The 15,174-nt window shown below is 35.9% G+C and overlaps 1 protein-coding gene across 3 annotated transcripts; it reads right to left on the bottom strand.

Moving 5' to 3' along the window:
• Positions 1–230: 230 nt before the first annotated feature.
• On the bottom strand, positions 231–10,211 carry LOC126723069 (squamosa promoter-binding-like protein 7). Of its 3 annotated transcripts, none has more exons than XM_050426306.1 (3): positions 9,182–10,211; positions 8,651–8,772; positions 231–854 (listed from the first exon to the last, which is right to left on the bottom strand). In XM_050426306.1, the coding sequence occupies exons 1-3, from the start codon at positions 9,922–9,924 to the stop codon at positions 448–450; spliced, it is 1,272 nt and encodes a 423-aa protein (XP_050282263.1). In that variant the 5' UTR covers positions 9,925–10,211; the 3' UTR covers positions 231–447. The 3 variants fall into 3 exon arrangements, with proteins under 3 accessions (XP_050282263.1, XP_050282262.1, XP_050282264.1); XM_050426305.1 differs by having other exon boundaries at positions 231–890; positions 9,182–10,209; XM_050426307.1 differs by lacking the exon at positions 231–854 and adding an exon at positions 6,877–7,264.
• Positions 10,212–15,174: the final 4,963 nt, after the last annotated feature.

The raw sequence follows: 15,174 nt of genomic DNA, 5'->3' as shown, positions 1-15,174 counted from the left end.
CAAGCTTAAAACTCTACATTGACCTCACATCAAATGGATGTAATAAACCTAGTAAAACAAGGTGTACTAAGGTCCAATACTAAATTTGACCACAACATATTAATAGGCTCTCAAATATATTAATTGAGTCACATCCAATCCATTTTATAAAACTAAAAGTCCAATTAATGGAAGTTCAATTCTAACACACCCAACTGCATAGAAGGTTAGGAAATGGATTTTCTTCCAAATGATTGAGAAAATTGTTTCATACATAAAAATCCTTAATGATTGAGAAAATTATGAAACTTTCGGAGCCATAAAAACCATACTCCTAAAAAATTCAGTCCCACCATCCGATGAATGAATACCTTCACAAACTATCATATCCTAGCTACCAGTCTATTTTTATGTCTTCACACTAAATGATACAATCAAATAACTGTTAACCAAAAAGGAAAAAAAAAATCAGATTACATGAGCTCCATGAAAGGAGTTCCACAAGTCAGAACATTCTTCATCATCTTTATTTTTACCCCTCATAGACAATAATCCGAATGCTGAGCTAGAAGCCTGCATGAGGTCTAAGGTAACATGTGTGTCACTTTCATGGAACCTGTCCCAACTATGTGGCTCAGGAAACATTTGGTACTGATGGGGTATAGGAGAATTGGACCTTGGTTGTTGGGCATCTCCTAGTTCCTCCATTGCATGGTGTTGTGTGTGCCAGTCTCTATCAAAAACAAGCTGCCGAGATAGGATGGCTGCACGGTGTTCTGCTATCAATTCACGCAGTGCTGCACTGGATCTTGTGGATAGATCAGGAGGAGATACCCAAGAATCGGTCTTTGATGACAGAAGAGAGAGAGCACATCCTGTCGGTGATGATGAAAAGTATGGAAATTTCTCACCTATAAATTTGTTCAGAAAACAAAATTTTACATCGATCCAGTCTTCTACTGCTACCTAATCTTCAATTGTATTATATATACTAGTTTATATTAGGAAAATACTAAAGCTAGCACCAGTTTTTACTACAAATGACTTAACAAATTAACATAGCTGAATATGATTTATTTCACTTCAACGATATAATAAAGAAAATTATTAAAATTAATACCGATGTTACTACAGAAAGCTTAACTTAATTGATGTCATTTTCATAACATAATAAATGAATATCTCCCTCACTTTTATCATCCTTAATAGGATGTGCAAGTCAAGGATTGCAACTGGAAGGGACATTAATTGTATGACTACTACAACCAGCATCATTTGTCTGGCCTATTCCAAACTCATTCCCTGGTGTCACTTTCTGCTAGTCTTCCAAATGTCACTTGTGTGTATACGAACAAGTGTTTTATAATTAAGAATGTGTGTAATGAGTTTTAGCCTTCACCTAAAACCCTTTCACTTTAGGATTGCTTAACAAATGAAAATAATGGATATAATTCCTCAATAATATTTAGCAATTTTGTGATATTCAATGGGGAAATAAATTGCTCAGATATTTAACGTAAACTGTAGAGGGAAAGTTTGGCTTTGTATTCCATCAATTGGCCAGGTACAGAACCTTTCAACAGGGCATTAAAAAAGGATTTAAAACTTTCTCTGAGAGGAGGTGGGAGGATGTATTTAATGGGAAACTTGTAAAGAAACTCCAATAAGATCCAATTGAGTGGAAAGCATGCATGAACTCAATTGCTATCCAATGTTGTTATTATAACCAACACACAGTAAACAGTGTAAAATTATATCTTGTACCGTACATAAACAAACAAAGTCTTGAAATTAATCACACAAATAAATTTGACCCGTTAGACATTGTTGGGTATACATGTGTGAGTAAAGTCCCACACTGAATACTGATGAGAAGAATGAGTGGTTAATATAACATAATTGAGCACATACCTATTGGGCTTAGGCCTTTTGGATTAAAGTGTGCCTCTATATGTTATATTAATCACTTAAGTAAGCTTCCCAAATGGAGTCCTTTCGCAAATGGAGTGAGGACAGGTCTCTTTCACAGTTGGAGATCTATAAAAGTATGAATTTTTCGTTGGTGATAATAACTGTGCCTTTTATTTTGATATTAACAAATTTATGATTCATGGTTTAACTCTTCCTGTTCATTTCTCTTATCATACTTCAACCCACACTGACGATAGTGTTCCAGCTCAACATGGCATAATAGGCTTAAAGTTTAGTAACATGTACCAATACCAATTTGATACTATCGCTTCTATTATTACAGTTTCTTCCTTTTGTAAGCATTGTACTTTAAGGAAAGATGCATCAATTGCCCCTTCCTGATTTTGTTTCAATAACAATCGAAACTTCATGAGATTTGTACACAATCACATATGAGGTCCTACCCTATCATTTCTTAAATGGAATCTAAGCATTATGTTTCGTTTGTTGATGATTTTATTAGGTTCACATTGTTCTTTCCTCTCTTATACACAAATCTCAAGTTTTGACATCATCTATCATTTTATACAAACTATGGAAAATCTTCTTGGACATTCAATCGAACATGGATTGGGCCTTAATACTAAAGATTTTCCGTCCTTATATTCCTCCATAGGTATCTTACACCAGTATACTGTATACTTATACACACAAATCTTCACAAAATGGTATTGTTTAAAAGGAAGCATCCTCTTTACCTTTGAAATGTCAGCCATATGCTTTTACTATTGTTTGTGTTCCTCATTAATAGTGTATATTTCTTGGTTATGCATCAAACTCTAAGGACTATCTTTGTCTTGATCCTACCACTCTTCGTACTTATATTTCTTGACATATTCTATTTGATGAACTGATTTTTCCATTCATCCATTCCTCAACTGTCTTCTCTTCATTACCTATAGCTTCTACCACAAACACTCGGCCTAGCAACCTCCTATTTTTTCATGCTAATACTTCTTACTTCAACTTCAATTCTAGATCATGCCCCTTCTCATGTTGCTCCTATCACACTTTCTCCCACCTCTTTATCTCCTCAACATCAAGCTTTCTATTCTATCCCTAAACAACATCCAACTCTTCCATACCAACATCTTCTAGTCCCTCACCTAGGAGTGGCTCAATCATTAGGCCATTTAGGCAATAGTCTAAAGCCCCCGGATGAAAGAAGGCCGCTAAAATAGAATATATTATATCTATTTGACTTATAATATTGCAATAAATAAATAAATAAATAAAGTAAGTCCTCTCACCTAGCAAAAAATAAGGAACCTCTTCTATTCGCCAATAGACTGCCTTGTCTATTGGTCTTACTATGTAAAATTTTTAATTAAGCCCAAAATTTAATGAATAAAAATTATGTTTAAAAATATTATATTCTTTTTGAATGTTGAGCATTCTATTAATATGTTTTATTGTGTTTGTGGTAGTTTAAGAGTGTCAAAATTTTCAACCTCCCACAAATTTTACTCTTCCTTTCTCTCTATCAAAATTATAATTATAAATAATAATTTTTCGGACAAATTCATTGCTCACTACTTAAGAGTCTAGCATTGCCAAGATAGACAAGGACCATCTCAAACATGATATTTATTCTTGTACTAATGGTTTAGAGTTATTTTTAGAATTAAAAATTTAAAATGCATTTTATAAATAGATGAAAATAGTCCAATTAATGTGTTAAGTTATATAAAAATGCTAGGTTTTTTTTTTCTAATGCATGTATCACTTATAAAATATATATTAACTAACAATACATTTACATTTGCGTTATGCAAAATGAAGTTATTCAAAAATAAAATTGATAAAATTCTATGTAAAGTCAACTATGTCACAAGAAAGGTTAAGTGAATTAGCAATATTACCAATTGAAAAGGAAATCTTAACGAAACTTGAAAAAAAAAGTCAAGAAAAATATATTTTTAAATGAAAAATCTATTTTTAAATGAAAAAAATATATATATTAAAACATAAGTATTATTCAATTAATAATTTAATATTTAAAATAAGAGGATGCCCCACTAAAAATTTTTGCCCTAGGCTCCAAAATATATTGAGTTGGTCTTAGACTGTACCTTAGTATTGCGGACTGCAAATTTAAGTGAGGTTTAAAATGAATCCGTTTGAAGCTGAATTGATGTTTTTGACAGAAACGACATCATTTAGAATTTACAATTTAAAAAAAAAATTATATTTAAAATACTCTACGTATATGAAAATTATTCATAGCAATGTGGGCCATGTGACCATACAGTGCATGAAAGAAATTTAAAATGCCAATAACATGGTTACTATTTCATTATTTTAGCATTATCATCATTGTACATTAGTATGAAGAAATCAATTCAATTGAGGCTAAAGTTATTAAAAATACACAAATATCAAATTGATGGCTTTGCAAAGAAGTGTTAAGGAGGACTGCTATTGGGATATTGGGAGAAACTAATAATTCTTCACATAAAATAAATTAAATAGAAAAGATCACTTTACATTGTCGCCGTAGGTTACAAAATGTATTGAGCTGACCCTGCTCTCACCTAATGTTAATTTTACATTGAAACTGTTCCGCCTATCATTAATCACCCAATGCAAACAAGGTCTAAATCTAGAATTCCTAATAAGAAGCATTTCCTTTCTCTCAACACAAGTATGTCATTGATCTTTAAAACCAATACATTGTGCTGGGTGCCAAGCCTTATTCATCTATGTATATATTTATTTTCTTTCAAAGTAACAAGTGGTTCTTGTATGCTAATCATTTGCACGATGATTGAACTAAGCTTTCCTTTCAACTAAACTTCCATCACTTACTATATACCTAAGTTTGCATAGGTAAATCAATTTTAATATAATTTTCAAGATTGAAAAAAATGTGACTTTCTACTGTTTTATGAGTTACTTAATTATTTTTAATTTCAGAATTGTGTTTTTTTATATATATAATTTGATAATTACAACAATGAGGAGAGGTTTCGAATTCTAGTTCTCTAATAAAAGAGATGAGGTAATGCTAGTGAACTATAAAACTCATGCCAATTCCAATTAGACATGGCAAAACAGGTCAGAAAATTCTGACCTGACCCGACCCGACCCGACCCGAACCCTATTTTTTTTTACCTGAAGTAAAAATGGGTTGACCCGTGACCCGACCTGTGTTTTTTGCGGGTCAACCCGACCCAACCCGACCCCAAACCATTTTTTTAAAACTTTTTTTTTTTGGGTAAAAAAATAGTAAAATTAAGACAATATTGGTTTAATTGTTTATTATGAGGTTTAAGGAAACAATTGATACATTTACATAACTGCATGCAAATTAATTGAAAGATAAATGGTTGAGCATTCTGTAATGAGTAAAAAATTTTAGATATCAAATAGCAAAGTACATGCCAAGATAATTTGATTACAGTAGAGTTAAAAACATATTTAAAATTGTAGACGTGTGAGAAACATTCACAAGTGTGAAAATAATGAAGCCAAAGTATCAAATTAGCATAAATTATGAATGCTTAGACCTATTTTTTAACAATTTATGTTCAAAATAAACGGCTTTTTAAAATAAATTATGATATTTCCTAGAGTGTGTGTTGCTTAACAATGATATGATATTCATAAAAGAGACCATGTATAAATAAGTAAGCAATCAAACTTTAATGTATATCTCAAATTAAAATAGAGTGTCAACCATAATTGATAATAGATTATAAAATTAATTTTCAATACTGTAAATTTCTTATATGTTTTTATTCTTTATCAAATGAGTTATCCAATAAGTCATTTGTAATTTTGTTTTATATTTTGAAATGTTGATATTGTATAAAAATAAAATTTGTGTATTTGTTTTACTTATCTTTGTGTTATTTTGTTTTAGATAGCAATGTTAGGATTTGTATAATGTTAAAATTATTGAATAAGTATTAATAAGTTTAATTGAGTTAATTCTTGATATAAGTGGAGAATTCAAAATAATGTATTTTACATCAAGTAATTTGTTGCATAACTTTCCAAACGGCAAATACATGTTTGTGGGGCTAGTGAATTCGCGGCCCAGGCCCATTCCACATGGGGGCCCAGGGGCTAGGGCCCACGCCGAGGAGAACCATTGCCGAGGACAACCATTGCCAAGAACAACCTCCTGCTCGGCACCTCACGAAATGCCTGAGGAAGGGGGGAAACTGAGTTCAGGGGCAGGGTAAGAGAAAAAGCTACCAACATCATAACACCAAGCATTGTATTTGACAAGTCCATGCTCTAAACCATACTGGAGTAAGGGTTGACAGGACAGGTCTGCACTCCGAAAAAAGGGTGAGACTTACACGTGAACTTGAAGGAGGAGAAGAAACACGGATATAAAAGGAAGAACTCCCCAGAAGGGAAAAGGGGAGGGGGGGAGAGGGGGGGGGGGTCTCTCCTCCAGTAAAAATGGAAAAAGGAAAGGATATAAGGGTCCTAGGACAGCGTCCGAGGACCGGAGTCCCACAACCCATACCAATGGAAGGCTTAGCTAGTTAAGCCAGGCCCGCCCATATAAGAATTTCCATAGACGCCATGATAAAACCCTCCACCTGTGCCCAAGGTCATGCCTTTCAAGTCCACTCTCTACAAATCATATTGTTGGGGTCCTTTGCATACGAGCCCAACATCACTCATGGGCCGTTAAACAAATCATGTCCCTACAATGTTGTTTTCTTTATAAAAAATAAAAATAAAAAAATTCATGGGAAAAATATGGGTCAACCCGACCCCCAACCCGATTGACTCGAATCCGTTTTTAACCCGCTTAAAATGACCCGTTTTTAACCAGTGACCCGTTTGACCCGCAACCCGATTGACCCGACCCGAACGCAACCTGACCCGCCCGTTTTGCCATGTCTAATTCCAATATAGCTTGAAATCAACATCTAAACCCTTTTGTTTTAAATCATAAATCGTGTGACTAAATTTGAGGATAGTAGCGAACTTGCAACAAGTCATGATGCATGGTAGATTATTTACAATTTGTGTGGAAAGAAAACTTCCTCAAGATTTTTCTTTCCAAATGACTGAAATTTTGGGGTAAATCCAAGACTATAATATCTTACCATCAAGCTTGCCAATTGGACTGCACTATACAGATCTTTTCGACCAACCCAAATCAACCAAACTTAACCTCAATTCTAGGGGATTGACTAAACAATTTTTTTTTTCTTTTATGATCAGTGGTTAACGATCGCTCTTTTGCAGATGCCATCATGTCCATAGCTAATTTCCTGAAAAAATTGACCTATTCCTTTTTCTGGGTTTTCCTCTGTCCTGACTCTTTGTAATTAACTTTCCTGACCTGAAACCAACCCGCCTAAGAAATATGATTCTTTTTCTTCATAGCATATTCTTGGTAATTCAGCAAGTGATAGTAACATATGGCAAGCAAGTCAATCAGATCATGGCATCAAAACACATTTAGCCAAATTTTTGGAGCCTAAAACTTAAGCTACCTTCCAATAATTCTTACTACGAGCTTCAAATCTATTCTAATGAAATCTCAGACAGTAAATCTGCGAACAACCAAAAGAAAATTTTTCCTCCACAACAGACTTCAGTGCTACCCCAAAGGCCCAAACTGATCAGGAAATTAATTTGAAAACTTTCTGTTGCGTATGTATTGGTTACCCATATAGTCCTTTACAATCAATGGTTACTTGATTGTTTTTTTCAAGCTTTATTCGCTAAAATTGTAAGAGACCCTTGCAACAACTGTGTCTTTTTGTGTCAGAAGTAAGGAATCAAAATCAAATAGAATCCTAAATGCACCATCAATCTTGAGTTTTTAATACAATGTCGACTGAAATTCTCAATCAGTTCTACTTCTAACACCAAATTAAAAACTGAAACTATTATCCAAGTACTCTTAATAAAATTTCAACATCCATAACTAAAACATTAGACAAATCGGTAAGCAGAAAGGTTAAGTATGAGGAAAGTCACGAAGGAATCAATGTTCACATATAGAAAAGTGAAATTTTGGAACTAATTAGTAGTTGATTCTCTGTTTAGTTCCTCCTCTTTTCTATGCAGCTTTTGTGTAGGGTTTTCATTGGTTTCTGGAGGACTAGTTCCTCAATAACACTTGTGATATAGGTCCCATCTCAAGGCTACAACTCTCCTACCATCTCCTATATCCGTTACCCAAACTAGAGCTTGGTTTGCGTTGAGTGGTCCAATAAATTGGACACGCAATCACAACATGTGTCCAAAAATGACTACATGTTACTCTCGTATTTAGTCTAGGCAACCCAAACTATCGTAACATTATATCAACAATAATGAAATTTTCTTTGTATCTTATTTTCACCGTAGTACCAAAAAAATATGAAAATGACATGTCATGTGAATGTTTGGCAATTATGTCATTTATAAATTTGAAATGTAAATTTTACGAAGTGTGATCCCTAGTTTGCTCCTAGGTCTTCATCCCCAAGCCAATGATTTGCCCCAGAGAAATTTAATATGCCCCCGGTACAACTTTCTAAAACGAGCATCCCACAAACGAGAGCATCCCAATTAGGAAATAGTGCAAATTATGCTAGAAATGGATTGGTTATAAATTTGTAAAAAAAATCAATCTTCAATCCAAAAAAAAAAAAAAAAATTGCCAAAACAAGTAGTATATATTTATTATGATTCTCAACAAAAAAAAAAAAAAAGTAGTATATATTTATGGATGTACCTTGAGTAGAATTCTTGGTAGCAGCAGAATCATGACTGCTCTTCCTTCTTCGCTCGTTGTGCCCTGCTAATCTCCTCCTGCAGCTCCTCTTCGACTCATCGAATTCTGACACTGCATGAAACCTGCACTCATTTCACACCCATCACTCTTCTCTGTTTTTTTTCACCAAGTAAATTTGAAAACTTCTTAGTTCAAAAAATACATAAATAAATAACAAATAGTATTTGTGTTTCTTTTTTCTTTCTTTTTTTTCCATTGATAGAACTTTCACAGTTTCAGTCTCAAAGAAAGGCCCACCTAATAAAGTTGATTAGCAAAATATAGGAAAAGAAAGAAAAAGTCGATGATCAAATTACTATTCAATCTTAAAATCTTCTTTTCCTATAAAAGTCCTTGGGGGGTTTTGGTTTTTTTTTTTTTCTCTTTTTTTAAAAACTTTTTGGGCTCGTTTCCCTAGGCTAATTAACATGGAAACTCCATAGGAAGATGAAAAATTAAAGCGTGTATAGTATGTATTGGATGTGTATGTACCTGCTACACTGCTGACAGAAACGCTGGTCTAACCCTAGAACCACCACTTTTGGAGCCTTTGAGTGCATTTCACACACCTTGTGTCTCCGGTGATAGTCCTTGGCGTTTATGAGTGCCACGTGGCACCCGTCAACCTGGCACCTCGGAACTGTCGCCGGCAACGTCGAACATGACGACGATGACGTGGCGGCGGAGGAAGAAGTAACGGTAACAACACCACCGCTGTAGTAGGGTTTGCCTCTCTTGCCTATAGATGATGACGATGATGATGATGGGATTGGCAGAGACACGTGTCGATCACCCAGAGGGTTTGCAGTGTCCTGCTCGAAGTAGTGTCGCTTGCCGAGCTTTAAGCACATGAGGTGTGGGTCCGGGTGGAGGTGGGACCCATCCCCGGCGTAGAGAGGCTGTTGGTTGTGGTGGTGATTTTGGTGTTGGTAGTGGAAGTGGTGGTGGAGTAAACCTAGACTATCATTGTGGTCGGAGAAAAGAAGCGCGTGGGATGCACTTGCATCATTACGAGTGGTGGTGGGACTCCCCGCCGTGATGGAAGTGTCGTCTGCGGCGGTGGAGACGGCTGCGGTGGTGGTGGTGGTGTTGTAAAATGTGTTGTTACTATTAGTATTCCAATCTAACCTTGAAGTACTAAGCTCCCAGATATCCCAGCCTAGACTGGCATTATTATTACCATTTTGCCCCCTGTTACCGTTGCTCTGACCAAACATGTTCCCGCCAATCTCCATTTCTCTTTCTCTCTCTCTCTCTCTCTCTGTATGTTGTCTTTGTAGGGTTATGTTGTGGTTGATAGGTCGTTGGGTTTGGTTTTATATAATGCGCATGCAGTGGGATTTACTGGGGGTTGTGTTAGAAGAAGAAGAAGAAGAAGAAGAAAGAGGAGGAGGAGGAGGAAACAGGAAAAGAATCAGAGTCCAGAGAGAGCACTGAAGGGTATGGTTTCTTTGTTCTACTCCAATGGGGTTAAAGTCCTGAGAGAAAAAGCTGCAAAGCTGCAGAGAGAAAGAAAGAGGTGTGGGGGAGAGACAGCATATTTGGCACGTGGGATACAGTGGTTTGGATGATGTAGCGCACGTGGCAAGCGTGATGGTGGGTCCAACAGAGCTTTTACAAATTTTATAATCGGTTGACTTGACTAATAGTCTAACAGTAATTAGAGTAATATTATTAAAGAGAAATTGTGAAAATATTGTTCTTAAATGGTTTGTTATTAGGCTATAAATGAACTATACTGGTTATAAACAGTTGGGGGAGGTGGGGGTGGGGGGCGGGGATGAACCTAAACTCAGGCCAACTCAGGCCGAGCAAACCACGTCTTAAAAGATAGGCTCGGCTCAAAGATGTGGAAAGAAATAAAGAAGCCTAAGGACTAGAGGGTAACCTAAACAGAGCAGACACCTTTAAATGTCCAATTTCTTGATGAAATGGAGGCAAAACAGAGGAGTGATGTGACAAGTATCCCGAAAATCCAACTAGAAGCAGGCCAACTGGAGGGATAAAGGAGGGAAAAGTTTCTATAAAAGAGTGGGGGAGTGCAACAGGAGGGTGGTTGAGAAATATGGAGAGATAAAGCCTAGGGAAGAATATAAGAGAGAGAGAGAGAGAGTTGTGACAACTGAGTAGATTTAAGAGCTTTTAACTTTCAGCCCAACTCTTTGTACCTCGGGAAAACAGTTTACATATCTATAAATAGTCTTCTTGTTCCTTGTCACCTTCTAATCAGTTGTTTAGATCTCCCATTATGGAAGTTTTATCCTATATTTTGTATAAATGAATTGTCCAAGTCATCTACTTAGTCACTATAATCTCATACAGTACTTGATTTTGGCTCCCACAATTGGTGCCATTTGTGGGAAAATCCACCAAGTAGTAGGTCTAGAAGCTGGTTTGAGTAGGGGGATGGCAAATCGATCAAGGAGTGGGCCTGCCCACCTCTCTCGCCCAAGTATCTCAAAAGAGTTGATCCATGAGAACAGGTTGCATAGGGAAGCTCAAGAACAATCCTTGCGAGGTCACAGTAGGGAGTATATCTCTCCTTCGCATAGGGAGAGGTTTAATCACTAACTCCATGGGACCCTCCCAATCCAGCAGGAATAGGGAAATGGATAGGCTGAGGGAGCAAGTGTTGGACCTGCAACAAGAGGCTAGCTAGAAGGAATGAAAATAATAAATTAATCAAATAGCTCGTGAAAAAAAAAAAAAAAAAAGAATCAAATTTGAACATATAATCTTGTTTGGTTATGAATCTAAGTTCAACTCTTATTTGAAATAAAATTCAATAAACAAATTTGAATTTTATTATTGGGTTTGGCTCGACTCCTTTTCTTTTTTTGATAATACCCAATTTCATTAATCAACAAATAATAACAATAGTTTTCCTCAGTTGCTCCAAAAAAAAATCAAAAACAAAAACAAAAACAAACAAACAAACAAATAAAGGGGAAGAAAGTACTTGTTACAATATCTATAAAAAAAAAAAACCAATAAACAACTTGTTTGACTCGACTCATTTACAACATGTTTGTTATTAATTAAAATAACACATTTATATCAAAGTCATCAGTCTTATTATAAACCAAATCATACCAAAAATTCCAAGTGGTATGAAAAAAATGCACAAAAATATTGTACTACACATCAAAAAGAATCATAGAGAGAGAGAGAGAGAGAGAGAGAGAGAGAGAGAGATAAGACTCAAGAGGGTTAGAGAGAAAGAAAGATCAAATAGATATTCATTCATTTCATAACTAGGGATGACTGGTGAGGTATAGAATCCATTGTCAAAAAAATTCAAATTATTATTATTATTATTATTAGCAAATCATTTTAAGAAAAATTTTATAAAAAAATAACTAATTGAATTAACAATTTTTTCAATTTTTCATAAAAGGTTTCTTAAAATAGATGGTTAATGTATGCCTGCACACATTAACCAGATTCTATTATTATTATTGTCTTTTTCTTTTCCCAAATCATTATTTTTGGGGGTTGGAAATTTTACCCTTTAGAAACAATTTATCTAGTTTCATGTTGAAAGTTTTGTAAATAAAAGCTAAAAACTAAATTTAAAAAAAAAAAAAAAAAGTTAGGTAAAGTAAACTAAACTAACTTTAAGCCTATTATGACAAAAACCCTACTATGAAAATGGTAATTTTGTCCCTCATTCCTAAACCATAAAAACAGTCACTCAAGTAAAGGAAGATTCATCAAGAAAAGATAGAGTAAAGGACGACTAATTCCATTCAGCAAAAAAAGAAAAAAAAAAAAAAAAAAAAAGGATAATTCCAAACCTCATATGATTAGTAAAGTACTCTCTCTCTCTCTCTCTCTCTCTCTCTCTCTCTCTCTCTCTCTCTCTCTCTCTCTCTCTCTCTCTCTCTCTCTCTCTCTCTCAAGTTTTTAGGCTACGTTTATTTCACTTGAAAATATTTTCAAGCGTAAAATAATAATCTCCATCAAAAAAATATTTTCCAAGCATAAAATAATTTCAAGTATTTGATTGTATTCTCGAAATTTCTCTTTAAAGCTGTTGAGGTCTAAAAAGTTATAACACCAAGGCCCTAAAAAAAGCACAGTGGGTGAATCTCATATAAAAAGGTTAAGCTCACCACAAGAGAAAATGATGGCCCAAGTCCATCAAAAGAAAGATTTGAATCCCAGAACCCACGAAAGGACAGGCCTTAGGGCCCACGAAACGAAGGGAAGAAAGGAAAAAAAAGCCTAGCCTGTCAAAACCATAAAATCAAAGAAAGTCCAGTGGGAAGAACTGGGTCGGGATACCCATTGAGACAATTCAAAAAGAGCACAAAGAAACATAAAGAACGAAGGACAGATACGTCCTTCTCAATCACCCAGTGATGCAGAAAGGAAAAAAAAGGCTTGGAGAATAACAATTCATAAACAAAGGGCTAGTACCTCGGGCAACCCAGAAAGAAGAACTATAAAGAGAAGTAGCCGGGAAAACTTTCAACCTGGCAAGAATGGATTCGGCTCACCTGAGAAAAATGACAAAAAGAAAGACAGTCAAAAAGCTAAGTCTGAAAAAGGTAAGAATTAGAAGCCTTGAGGGAAGAGAGATTGGAGGTCAACCCTCTAAGGACAGCTCATAATGGAAAGTTAGCAAAAAACTTTTAGGGAAACAGCACCAAAAGAAGAAAACTATGAGAAATAAGAAAATGACTAGTCATTAGAGTGGCTGGCACAACGTAAACTTTGGTACTTAGGGGAGCAGATGAGGGGAATCAGTGGTACCCCGGAACCCTAGAATGACGCTATAAAAGGGAGAAAAAGCTAACATTGAAAGGGCATTCAGCAATAGGGAATCATAATAGAATCATTAATAAAACTCTGTCAAAACTCAAAGAAAGTAGTAAAAGAAAGAAAAATATTGCCCGGTATCCCAAACAGCCACTATAGAACATACTTGAATTCAAACTTTACAAGTCTTAAAGGCTTAGATAGTCATCTAAGTCTGTAATTTTTGAGCTTATTTGAACCGTGTAACACGTCTTAGTAAGCACATTGTGATTTACAACTAAAGAAAGTAATGAAACATTTCATAGTGTTTTAAGGATCCTTAACAATATATTTGTTTCTCTCTTTATTACATTATTCCTTTACTGTTTTTTGTTGTTCAATACATATATATTCTTACTAGTATGTACATATTGTAGGATTTTTGCTCTGTGTATTACTTGGTTTTGTAAACAGCCCATTTAGCTGCGGTGAACCAAGCCCAGTCCCTTTAAAACAACAACTCAAAGGCCTAGGGTCCTTATTTCAAATTAGGCCTGGACACTGTCCAAAAAATGACCCTCACATTTTGGCGACTTCACTGGGAACTGGGTAAAGGAGAGAGAAGAAGCAATCCATTTACAAAGCATGGCTCCAAGACCAAGGAACAGCAAAGGCACCAATGCGCCACCTGCGGCCTTTGAGCCTATAGGAGAAAATGAAGTGGCCTCTAGACAAAGGAACGAGGTGCCTCTAGTAGAACAGGAGGTCATATAAAGACAAAGGCACGCAGAACAGGAGCCATACCCTGTGGCTCGAATGGCAAAAATGCTGAAAGATTTGCAGCAAGAGATTCGCCTCCTCAAAGAGAGCAAAACACAGGAAATTATGGATAATGTCCCCCCTGTGGTCAACCAAGACAAAGCCTAACTAGAGGGAGGTTCAGCAGTAGGAGGGGGAGCCAACCCCCAGTAACTAATGCCAGCAGATGTCAATGCCCTTTTAGAGTAGGAAAGAGAAAAACTTTCGAGGATTCCTAAGCAATTTTCTCAGGATCCCCCATTCCCACTCGAACTCCTTGGCAAGCCATATCCTAAAGGATATGAACCCCCGAAATTTCATCCTTTTGATAGAAGGAATGGAAGTGTTGTGAAACATGTGAGTAGGTTTATTTACACTATGAGCCTTTACGCAGGAGACAGAGAGCTGTGTCTAAGGGAGTTTGCTAAGTCCCTAGTGAACAGAGCATATACCTGGTACACCATACTGAGGTCTGGGTCCATTAAAACGTGGGACGAAATGATGGAAAGTTTCTGTGCGAAGTATTACCCAGGTGAGGACAAGGTCACCTTCCAAAGCCTTCAAATGGTGAGGCAAAGGCCTGGAGAGGATTCTGTCCAGTTTATCAAAAAGTTTGAGGACGCATCTCTGGACTGTTATAGAGACCGTAAAGAAAAAGAGCTTGTGGAGACCAACATATCCAACATGCTTTTTGATTACAGGCTCAACCTCGAAAATTTATGCATAACCCAGTTTGTTGACATGCTGCAAAAAACTAGAAGGATAGCACAGACTATGAGAACAAAGAGGGTGCCAGTACCCCAGGCCATGACAACGTCAATTAAAGAGAAAAGGAAGAGGCCTGAAAGGAAAGTGTTCGAGAAACCACTCGTGATCCCATGTACTGTAGAGGAATTGAACCACATCTTGGATAAATGAATTGGAGATGAAATTGTTAAGCCATT

Source organism: Quercus robur, chromosome 4 (genome assembly GCF_932294415.1).
Source record: "Quercus robur chromosome 4, dhQueRobu3.1, whole genome shotgun sequence".
Taxonomy (NCBI): Eukaryota; Viridiplantae; Streptophyta; class Magnoliopsida; order Fagales; family Fagaceae; genus Quercus; species Quercus robur.
Note: the sequence above shows the minus strand (reverse complement) of the source record. Positions and strands in the feature narration are given on the sequence as shown.

Excerpts from the sequence above, each read along its gene's own strand:
- LOC126723069 (XM_050426305.1), bottom strand. The coding sequence starts at position 9,924 with ATGGAGATTGGCGGGAACATGTTTGGTCAGAGCAACGGTAACAGGGGG. Across the intron at positions 8,773-9,181 it reads TTCTGTCAGCAGTGTAGCAG|GTTTCATGCAGTGTCAGAAT; the intron begins GTACATACACAT and ends AAATGAGTGCAG. Across the intron at positions 891-8,650 it reads TACCAAGAATTCTACTCAAG|GTGAGAAATTTCCATACTTT; the intron begins GTACATCCATAA and ends ACAAATTTATAG.